The sequence below is a fragment of the Sceloporus occidentalis genome, unplaced genomic scaffold (genome assembly GCF_023333645.1).
Source record: "Sceloporus occidentalis isolate IW3139 unplaced genomic scaffold, rSceOcc1.0.p SCAF_71, whole genome shotgun sequence".
Taxonomy (NCBI): Eukaryota; Metazoa; Chordata; class Lepidosauria; order Squamata; family Phrynosomatidae; genus Sceloporus; species Sceloporus occidentalis.
Genome location: NW_028317051.1, coordinates 3,715,838 through 3,728,113, shown reverse-complemented (window position 1 = coordinate 3,728,113; position 12,276 = coordinate 3,715,838). Strand labels below are relative to the sequence as shown.

Here is a 12,276-nt window from a genome sequence, read left to right as displayed (position 1 = left end):
CACTAGTATCCCATTCATGGTTTCTTTATTGCCTTTTATTCTACCATTTTTCCCCAAGCATAGCTTGATTGTGTTTCTGAGCAGTTGAGGAATCCATGACGGACTTTCCATTTTGAAGTATTCCTCAGAGAATACTACACGTATTGTGGAACAGATCTATTCTAACACTGGTATGCAACACACTTGTTTGCCAAACATACCGGATGGAGCACAAAGAGGATGAAATTACCTTTGGACACTTTTTTGCTTGAAAGTGTGGCTTATAAAAGAATAGCAATTATATGCAAAAAAAAATTTCCCCCTATCCAAGTTTGTGCATTTCCTATAAAACGTACCAAACAGAATGAGGACGAGAACCTTAATCTAGGAAAACAATCTAATAAGTAACATTGTGTTCTCTCATGTTCGCACTTGGACTTTCTGTCGTGATGTATCCACAGATAAATGTGTTTACAATATAATGTTATTGAGTAGTAAATGCCCTTAATGCACATTAAGGGCACATCTCGTCGTCTCGCCCAACAAATTTTCGATAAACTGTTTAGATCTCTTGGTGGAAGATTAAAACAGCCCTGGGAGTGATTGAAAAGTATGTTTTATTTCAACTATGCGACATTTCCTTAACCATTTCACTGCTGTGTGGGACCTGCTTTGTGCAGGTTTATAGTAGCAGTGTTTATTTTACAGTGCAAATCCCAAGCAACAATGAGCTGTCGTAATGTATTTCATATAGAAAAGCACATGAAGGTAAAAAACAGAGCAGCAAAATTTAAAGGCAACATGTCACAATGTCAGTATATTGTGCTGCGGAGAAAACATTCCATCACCTATTTATACAAAAGGGCTGATTCCCTTTGTAAGAAATATTGTATAAATATTGTAAACATTTTTTTAGAATCTCAACAATGTATAATACTCAGGAAATGTAAGACTAACGTTGTGTGTATAATACGCACCCATATCATGTTATCAAGAATACAATACCAAGTTTTATTTGTGAGGTTTAGAAAAGTGAGAAAAAATTCTATAACTGTATATTTTAAAGGGGAAACTTGCAAGGATTGGTCATTTATAATGCATAATGAAGTGGGTCAGATTCTAAAAATCTAGAATGGTTGAAATCAGTACATTTAACATGTTTAAACATATTTCATGTATGATGTGTCTATGCTTGGGGGGGTGTTAGTAAGTGTGATTATTTTTGGAATTAACATATATGTTGGAATATGTGACATACTTTTATATAAAAGGTAATAAACTTAAATGTCCGCATAAAATAATTTAATGGTTATTTTGACTTCTTATTTTTTTTTTTTATTCTTATTTAATGTAGTTAAACCATTGTTTCGAGGTAGCAATCATTGCCGTGACTTGATTGTTTGGGGAGAGATGACATCTGTATGATTTTAGTATGTACTGTTTTGCCATCTAAATCCTTAATGTAGCAACCGTCTGAGACAAATCTGTAAACATTTTGCAACATCGTCGTATCATTAAGACTCTATTGTGTACATACAAAGGACAGTTTGCCAGGAATTTTATAGATAAAGAATACACATCAGTTTTTTTAATCCCTTTCTTCTTGTCACTGTGCTGCTACATGCAAATGTGGTCCTACAAGATATTTTGTTACTAATTTACGACATGCAACAATACTAGTAATTTCTGTGATCTTTGTAGACAGAGCATTCAGCTGATTGGGTCAGATCATCCTAGGAGCTCATAAAGTAATCGCTCAGTCCTACGGACGCCTAGGACACCTCCCGCTAGCGATGGCGTATTTAGTTCTCCCTCTAGATAAACGGTCCGACATTAAAGCCAATTTGTATCACAGATGTGGATTGTAATCGTGTAGGGTTGAGAAGTGAAACGTGAAAAGTGTAAAAGTGAAGGTGATATACTTGATAAGAGCAACAGAATTCAAGTCATGAAGGATCCTAAGTATTTGCGTATATCCTAAAACCTATAAAAAGATTTATAGTCACATTCCATGAGCCTGCCGACTCTCATGGGAATTTTTTAAGTATTTAAAATTAGCCTAAATAATGATATGTGTGTGTGTGTGTATATATATATAATATATATATATATATATATAGGCACTGAAAGCATTGATGCATTGTTTGCGTGCTCTGCATATTTTTTTTAGTTAACATTATAGGTTCATGTGCCGGTGTATAGATAGACACACAGGCCTGCAATGTATTTACCTAATTATGCATAAAAGAAAATTGTGGCAGGTATAACTCTGTTGGACATACACTAATATGAATACAGTATGTTCACAAACAGATCAATGCTTAATCTCTGTGACAGCTACAAGATGGCAGAGCTTGCCACAGGCCTAGTGCCGCTGCTCGCTGAAGCTCTGTGTCTGTAAAGCATGCCTGAAAGAGTATAATTTTAAGGATGAGCAGGTGAAAGGCCGTCTTCTGACATTTTAACTAATCCCTTCTAGCCTGTGGTTTCCTGCACATTGGGAATATATGCTAGCAGGGGCAAGTGGCTTTTTCACATATGCAACCTGTCATTTTGGATTGGGCGTTTATTTGATGTCTGCTAATGTGAAGTTATACAATGAAATAGATTCTGATTGCATTAAACTGACGTGAGCCTTTCTTTTTTTGCCAGGCTTGTGATGAATGTTTAACCCACAGCAATCCATATAGCCTTATCATGCCGAAACATGATCTGTGCGATAAAACAACCTCTTTGCTTACTTAAGTGTAAAAGTTTAATTTCAGTAACCTTTCGGTGCCTTGTCAATCAGCAATAATTATCTACCTTCCTAACCCTTGCTTCTGATTAAAGGCCCAGGGTAATATTTGTAACTTTTCTGGTTTTTTGAAGCCTTTTGTTAGATACAGATAAATAAATCTAGACTTTCCTGGTGCTTATTTGGTATCATAGGGAATATTGTTAGCTTTTCGTTTTATCGGTTTTAACGTTAATCAGTATATAGTTATACAGGGCTCAACATTTTCCTCATAACAAATATATATTTTTTTGTAAATTACGAACAGCCCCAAAAAGGAAGCCATAGGTGTACAGGGGTGAGCTATTTTCACTTTTATTATGTCAATTTATTTATTTTTCACGCTATATTGTTAATGCAGTCGGTGTATTTTGCTCTAATGTATCGTACTTTACCCAGTTACATTAACCGTTTTGGTGACGCACAAAAAAAATTGCTAATACCATTTTATATCATTTAGACTGTAATCTTTAGATGTCATTGACAAAATGTCTCATTTATTGTGTTTCTGAGTTTTTTGCTTTACTATCTCTAGGGTTGTGCTATGGATGGAAGCGTGAATCTCGGGTGTTTAATTTCAATGAAATGCGTTTATTATTTCTTTTAAGTACATTTTCTTAACTATAGTATTAGGCATATTTTTTATAAAATATATATATATATATACACACGTTTTAATTTCATAAACACTTTTGGAAAACATAATGTGCAAGTTTTATAGTTGGCAAATACATGCTACCTGTGTCTGGATATTCTAGAGCAATTTGATCTATGTATATGTGTATAAATATATAAATGTGAGTATGTGTATGTATGTGTGTATATATATATATATATATATATATATATACACACTCAGTATTGTAAAAATAATTTAATGTTTTTACAATGAACTGCTATAATAGTTTTATGCGAGGTCACAGGAAGAAGTTCTCCCTACTTTCTTCAAAAGGAAAAAATCCTTTTTATGTCACATACTTAAGGAAATCATCTACAGAATCAAATTCAGTTTATTGTCTGGCTTCAAAGATGGAATTTGTAAATTTGACGGATTATTTTAAAGGGCACAGGTACAGAAAAAATAAATAAATAAAAAAAGATGTACCCCAACCCATGTTAAAAGTTACCTGTCAGAAATAGTTAGAATTCTGCTGTTTTACTCCTGAAGCGTGTCCCTTCAGCTGTCAGTCTAAAAGGTTAACACTGCACAAAAGAGCAGCCCCCAAAATACATGCTTTTTCCAGCGCAGATTTAACCCTAAATGACAGTAGAACTCTTCTTTTAACATTGTCTAAGTTTTTGAATGAAAAGTTTTACATCTTATAGGTCGTCACCTCTGTACTAGTCCACATATAACGTGACCGGTAGAAATATGTAGATTTTGCCTTGTAACAGTGGGAATTCGATTTGTCCAGGTGACGATGTTGTATGTCACATACATAGTTCATAGTGTACCAATGGAACATATATTTATGTATACACTAAAGTAGTATGAAAAACCCACAAAACAAAAAATACTTTAAACGGTAACACTGAAGACCATTAGTTCAGAAAACCATATTATTGACTTTAAAAATAAACAGTCATAGCAAAACTAAATTATATTATTCATATGCATCATAAATTATTATCGGACATTGATTTACTGCTAACATCTCCCAAACTTGTTACCGCTTACGAAAACACCAGAATGTTTGGATAACAAGAAAGTAGCTAATTTATTTACCCCAATGATGTTGCAGTATATTATACATATTGAAAACTTTTACATTTTGATGACTGTCTGCAATAAGAAAAAAAAGAAGAGAAATTGTAGCGAAATGCAACTTAGTCCTCGCAAACCCATATAAGAATGCCATAGGTTAAGAGAGTAAGCGAAGTGCCAAAGTGCAATACGGCATAGTGAAAAATCTCTCCTTCAGATCTTTTGGGTGCTAATATAAAGTACATTACCGTGATGTTAAATCTGCTTAGCTATTCCAAATAATGTGAGTAACAGACATAGCATTTTATTAATTTTACAATTTTTTTGCAGCTAGGAAGCATGCCAATGTAAACAAGTAACTGAAGTTTTTGTTGGTCGTTTAACCCATTGTATGAGGTGTCCTTAAAGAAATGCAGAACTCTTGATTGCTGCTGCTGCTGCTTTTACCAACACCTTTATACTGGAAAAAATGCCTTTTTTTACTTATACATATTTTGCGTAGACTCTCATAGGAAAATAGAGAGATTTTCGCAGCTGTTCTTCTTCTACTTTGTCAACTTCATTCTGTGACTTTTTCTCTGCTAAGCAGCAATATATTTTGTTCATTTTTGTTTTAGGTCGAGCTAAAGAGAAAGTATAATGATCAGCATACAAAAGCTAGAGGGCTTCTCCCTGGCAGTCAGTGGTATGAAATCCAGGCATACAGAGCTCTGAACCAAGCCTTGGGGAGGTAAGTTTTCCTTTGAGGGAGCCAGGGCCACAAAAATGTGTTGTTATGATTTTGGATAAAAGATCTACATAAAACCCCATTTGGGTTTACATTACCATAGAAAAGCTCCGCGTCAAGCAGTTTACTAGCCACATATTTAAAGCCAATCTGCTTGCCAGCATTTTGTATAATCCTTTCTGGATTTAAACAAAACCTTTGGTAGGCTAGAAAAAACTTCTCCTTACTGGCCATTAAAAGGACTCACAGATTCAATGCCCACAGACTTCACCTTTTGGTTGTGCTTTTTTGGGCATCCACAAAAGCATAGTACTTAAAAAGAAAATGAACCCCCAAATCAAGGAATTCTAAATTGGCAAAATGAATCTGACGTCTATGTTAAATGAAGCGCAGAAGTTGAGCACCACTGCCCTAAATTTACAACAGAAGCTAAAAGGTGTTAATTTCCATTAAAAATTTTACACTAGCATTGTAACCTGCTGTGGGTTATAGTAATTGTGTTTTGTGTTCCTTTGTTTTTAGAACACGAGATCATTCTTGGTTAAACAAAAAATATTTCAGATTTATTTCAGTTGCCGTTTGAAAAAATTACACAAATTGTGTTAATAAAAATGGGACATTTTTGTGGATTAGCCCAACCATTTTTTTAAGTGAGATAAAAAGCTAATTTATTATTGAACTATTATCCATTATTCTGGGTGAGGTCGGTGCAGTACATTTTTTTTTTTTTTGCATCTGACCCTGATATTTTCTTCTACTCTCTACTATAAGCTTTTATTATACAGACATCTGAAATCATCTTCTCCAAGTGTATGGAATATTTAACTCATTAGTAACTACAATTCAAAGCTTCAATGTCTTACTTTAGAGAAACAAATATTGGAAGGTTTAGAGGGCTTTACTTACAAGTAATCTATATAAAAATGTGCCCGTTTAGAAACCCTCGGTGCAGCAAAATTACTTTAATAGTGGGGTTTATTATACAGTTTGCAACAAATTATTTCATATTGTTTTGGGGATTTTGCATTGTATAGCGCTCAGTAAATTAAGTAATTAGTTCAGCATTGTTCATTCCATTTTATAACGTAGTGAAATGTGCTGAGGTCAAATTGATTTGATAATAATGTTAAGTAAATAGTTAAAATTGCTAATTTTTCTTTGTAGTAATATTAAAAAAAAAAAAAAAAAAAAAAGCTGGATGTGAGCTTTGCTAAAAATGCCCTACTGCTGAATATAACAAGAAGTGAACTAGATGTTTCATATTTTTCATTGTTCAAGAAAGATTCCAAGTCTGAGTTACCAGCCTTTTAAAACACATAAAATAAAATTTAAAAAATCCTTTTTTTTTATTTCACATAAAGGCCATGAACAGGAGAAAGAAAGTCAATAAAGACAAGTGACCTTTTATTTGAAGCTGTCCTTCACCAAAATATAATATATGCTGACAGTGACAGAAAGTGGTCACATTTTAGGAATAAAATGTCTGTAGAGATTGATGGCAGTAGAAGCAGAAAATGCTTGAATTTGGCACTCTAATATTAATCCTAAAATACTCAGCCGTGCAGAAACTGTGTCAACTTTTTATGAGAATGATTACTTAAATGTGTGTGTGTGTGTGTGTATATATATATATATATATATATATATATATATATATATATATATATATGTGAAATAACCTGTTCTGTATTTCTTCATATTTCATTTAGCTATAGTAGCGATGACATTTCCAAAACTGAAAGCAAATATTTTTATTTAGAGGACCCTCTTTCTTATTGAAGGTGCTAATGTATATCATATTATGTCATCGTTTTCTTAAAGTCTATATTGTTTTTATAGAGCCACTGGATTTAAAGTAACGATTAAAAATCTACATTTAATGCAGATTCATTAGCTAGGGACGCTTCTTTAAAATAGTGCCTTTTTCCACATTGAGAGTGACCAGAGAACTTTAAGAATCACATCTTTTGTCATCAATTTCACAAACATATATGAAACAGAGTAGTACCAAGCGAACCAGTTTGTGTTAAATAGTTTAAGGACCTTCCATAAATCTCCAAGGGCCAGATGTTATGCCATCCAAAAACTTTGGGATTGTTACATTTGACCTAATGTCAGAACAGTATAGTTCCCAGCTTACACACTGCATGTTTGCAACAAGATCCTTGTGTTAACTAATTGATTATAAATAAAGGCTAGTAATCAAACAGAATATAAAAATATAAATTTTAATGTTCACTTAGATACTATTCTATAGCATGTGCACAGCTGATGAATGAATGTGGGTTTTTGAATTTTCATATAGACAGGCCGTGTCAATATATATTTGGTAAACAGTTGCTTTCAATTTTTTTCCTTGACAGATGCATCCGTCATAAAAATGACTGGGGTGCCCTCATTTTAGTTGATGAGCGTTTCAGAAGCAATCCTAAATACATCACTGGTAAGTCTGCAAATGAATTCAATATTTGCGGTATTGCCTACAATGAGACTGAGTCTGGAATAATGAGCTACAGCTCATAATATATAAGGAGGATTAAGATGGAAGCCTTATGACAGTTATTTTAATTGTTACATTTTGTGACCACTTGGCATTGAAAGCGATCGTATTTTCCAGTGCTATGTACAAATGAGACCATTATGTTGCATCAAGAAAACCAGTTATTTTCAAGGCATGGTTGCAACTGTGGTAACAATGTGTCTGTGTATCTGCTTCTGCTGTGTAACATCATCCACAAGACAATCATTTTTGACCACTGAAAGACTTTATAACACAGCTGTCAGAAGCAGTAACTCATTTTGTTTTAACATTTTTGGCTAAACACATTAGGAGTCAAATTTAGAAAGGCGACACTAATGAGCGGATTTGTAAATCCTCAAATAACACAGTGTTTAGTGTGCATTGTTAGTAGAAAAGTAATGGGATGGAAATATTCATAAAGAATGTGGAAAACTAAACATATTAACGTTTTATACTACAAGGTCAACAGGGGGAGCTCAGACTCCATTGTATATCTGAGATTACGTGCAAGATACTGTGACAGTGGCAGCTTTTGTTAAAACATGCATGCTAATCTTACTGTTAACTGAACGGATATAAACATTTTTGTACATGTGTATTCTATAGCTTCCCAGCAAATTAGTAAATCTATAGATGTATAAAATTATTTGTGATACGTACAGTGCCCTCCGCTTATATTGGCACCCTTGGTAAATATGAGCTGTGAAAAATCGTCCTTATTGTTAACCGTTTGATCTTTTCAAAAAAATGCACAACAATACTCTGCTCTCATAGATATCAAACAATTGCAAACACAACAGAGGGTTATAATGTTTTTTTTATATATATGTGTGGCACAATTATTGGCACCCCTATGAATTTATGTGAGAAAAATATATTTATAGTAGATTCCCATTGCTATTTTACATTTTTAGTACACCTGGGTGACTGGAAACAGGAAATTGTTCAACCATGACCTCCTGTTTCACAGGGGTATAAATATTAGGTAACATATAGGCCAATTTCCCTTCATTCATCGCAACGGGTATGACCAAGGAATATAGCTGTGATGTGCGCCAAACGATTATTGTTTATTAAGAACATAGCAAACACATTGGCAATGGCAATTTCCACTATCAGGGCAATAATTAAGAAGTTCCAGTCAACTGGACGTGTAATGAATCAACCTGGAAGAGGATGCGTGTCTATTGTCTCAACGCACTGTGAAGAGGACAATCCGATGTCGCCTACATCACAACAAGTTGTTTGGGAGGGTTTCAAGAAAAAAACCTCTACTCTCATCCAAATACCAAACACAACCGTCTTCAGTTTTCCAGCCATTACTGGAACTTCAAATGAGATTGGGTTCTATGGGCAGATAATACCAAAACAGAACTTTTTGGCAATAAATGCCAGAGTCGGACTTAGCACACACAGAGAGTCATATAGAAAAGTACCTCATGTCCATGGTTAAATATGGTGGTTTTTCTGCCAGAGGACCTGGACATTTTGTTAGGATACAGGAGATCATATCAAATGTCAACAGATATTAAATTAAACACCTGTCTGCCTCGGCCAGGAAGCTTAAAATGGGCCGTGGTTGGATCTTCCAGTAGGACAATGATCCAAAACATTCATCAAAATCAACACAAATGGTTTTCTTACCACAAAATCAATGCTCCTATGACCATCCCAGTCATGGGAGCGTTTGGCACAGGCATCTTAATGGAATAAATACATTATTTCTGGCAAGGATGCTGAGAATTCAGGGCCTGTTTGTAACCATGAAGCCACTACATGCACAGGGAAAGACATCCTTTATAACCTAAGTGAGTGCCAAGGCTAGCGTGGGTTAATTCTACTTATTATTAGAATTAACTTTTTACGTTTTTCCCAGTCGTGCATCAAGATCATACAGCGAAATGGAAAGACAACTGAAATCTCTTCTGTGAATATATACATAAAACAGAAAAAATACGTATTTCAGGTTTCCTTAATGTATGCAGTATTTCAGGTGTTTGTGTACTGTTAACATGCCGTACTACAGGAAAAGCCTACCAGGTGTAGAAAGTGTATGATCTTTTATTATGTCCACGGCTGTGCTTTCTCTGATGTTTTTACATACGTGTCTAGTTTTTCATTAGAAGCAATGTTTACAACATTGTAGTCAAATGAGCCTGTAGTTGTTTTGTAGCAGAATAAACTCATTTAGAAACCCTACAAGTTTCTAAATGAGTTTCTACTTGATTATAATAAAGATTTACAAATAAAGACAGTGGTTTACTTAAAGTGGTATAACGAGATAATGCAGCATAAACCATCTTTGGAAGGAATTTATTATTATGCGCTGGGGGCATCACCCTTGTAAAACAGCCTTGTAAAAAGATATTGTGCTGAATCAGTTCAAAGTCTGTTGTGTTATTGGAAGTTCTCTTTGTAACCCATAATTTCATTTTTTTTTCTTATTATGTACTAATTTCTGTGTTTCAGGTTTGTCAAAATGGGTGCGTCAACTAGTACAACACCACTCGACATTTAATAACGCCGTGGAATCCTTGATAGCGTTTTCTAAGAATCGGCGGCAAAGGCAAAATGTTTCCACTATGGCCTGCGAGAATGAATCTTTTCAGGTGGTCTCGGCCACACAGAACACGTCCCCAAATTCCTCTTTGATGGACCTAACAGTTCACCCTACCCAGAGCTTCGGGGAATGCACACAGCCTGTTTTTACACAGCACACATCAGAGCAGGAACCGGTGATCACGATCCCGTGCAGTCCAATCCAGTCAACGTCTGCTGACAAAATTAGACCCCAAAAGAAATGTAGGTACAATTTATGTTCAAAGCAAAAAAACAAAACACCTGTGGTACATGCTGACATTTATTAAATTGCTTTCTTTCTAGATCAATTTTACAAAGGGCCTGTGTGGGTCATTTACAGATCTATATAAACTCTTAGATCTTAGATAGTTATTTCAGTCAGTTCAGTGACTTTTCGTTCTAAGAGAGTGCAATAAGGGATATCATTTTTTATCACTAACTACAGAGACAATGTCTATGGTTAATCTCTAGAAGAGGGCAAAGTGATGTTTTAGATTCTCTCTGCGTACAGAAATGCAATATCCTTATGCCCTTTGCCTGAAAGGTTTACAAATAGTTGAAGAAAGTTGTAACGTTACTCATCTAATTCTTCTCACTAGTGACTTTAATAATCATAAACAAGTAGAAAGGGAAGAGGTTTTTTAACTGATCCATTTGGGGTAAGATGTTGGCTTGGAAAATCTTCTCATGTTAAGTAGGCTAAGATTGTGGGAAGTGGTTAAACGGAAAAAAATGGGATTGTATGGGCCTAGTGGTTCTTATCTGCCATCAAATGCTATGGTTCTATAGTATTTAACTACATTGATTAAACACATTTTACTATATATATAGTATTAGGATATATAGTAGAATTAGTTGTTTTTTTCTGTTGGTACTGTCTCTTAAATTGTAGCCATGGTTAACAAACATGCATCTTTCTTTTTTTTTTTTTTTAACAGATGAACCTGAAGATTACAGGGAAGCTGAATCACTATGTATGCAATCTAAAAAGAACCAAATGACACCGAATGAAAGAAAAGCCTCTGTTAAATGTAGAAAGCAAAATACCGGTAAACAAAGAGCCGATTTCTATAAATATTTCAAGAATAAACCTCTAACATCCACTCCTTTGCCACATTCTTCCAAAAAATCTGCTTTTGAAGACACAGACAGAGTTACTACAAATCTGGATGCAAATACTCAAGAGGCGTATAGGCTGAAGAATTCATCTAGAGTACTGGAGGAAGACAATAATGACATTTCTGTACAAACCATGTGTAACGCTATGCCTCTTTTCCATGCTACCACAAACAGCAATGTTCTTTTGGCACCGGAGAACATGGAAGCCTCTGTTACAGAGACATCTGCAGTAGCCAATGAAACAGAGGATACTATCTATTGTACTCCCGAACTCTATGATAACGAAGATCAACCCCTCAGCCCTGATTCAAATGGACTAAAAGATCTTTTGGTTGTTCAATGTGATGATGACCACGAGGCAAGAGATAAAAGTGAAAGAATGACTTTGCCTGTGGTTTTAACCGAGACAGACGTACCCATATTATCAACGAATGCAAAATTACCTCCTGCCAACATTCCAGAAAGGGAAAATATCCAGATCCAGACCCAGAGTAAGACTTTTTCTAACGGTGTACAAAAGAGTAATACAGTTCTCGGTGGTTTAGAACAAGTCGATCAAGCTAAAGAAAAAAGAAAACACAGACTTTCCAAGTCCAGAAACAAAAGTTTGTCTTCACCCGGTCTAGATTAATTGTAGCACTGTGCAATCAAAGATATGAAAACCAGATTAAAGGCAAACCTAAAATAAATATTAATAAACTATAAAGTCATAAGTACATATAAAACCTATATGCATGTATAAAATAATAGGGTCAACATATGGATTTTCCCTTGGCTTATGTGAACTTTAACCATATGCTCAATGTTTATGTTGTATTGCTGGCAGTGAAAGAACCCATTTATGATGGCTAAAATCCACTCTGCTCCTG

At 34.7% G+C, this 12,276-nt stretch overlaps 1 protein-coding gene across 1 annotated transcript in view; it reads left to right on the top strand.

Moving 5' to 3' along the window:
* The window catches only part of LOC149286277 (Fanconi anemia group J protein homolog), a 107,703-nt gene extending 95,665 nt beyond the window's left edge, over positions 1-12,038 (top strand). Inside the window, exons 17-20 of the mRNA XM_089494318.1 lie at positions 5,078-5,190; positions 7,551-7,630; positions 10,178-10,510; positions 11,227-12,038. Coding sequence (XP_089350444.1) covers positions 5,078-5,190; positions 7,551-7,630; positions 10,178-10,510; positions 11,227-12,038 — 1,338 coding nt within the window. The remainder of the gene's footprint in view (positions 1-5,077; positions 5,191-7,550; positions 7,631-10,177; positions 10,511-11,226) is intronic.
* Positions 12,039-12,276: the final 238 nt, after the last annotated feature.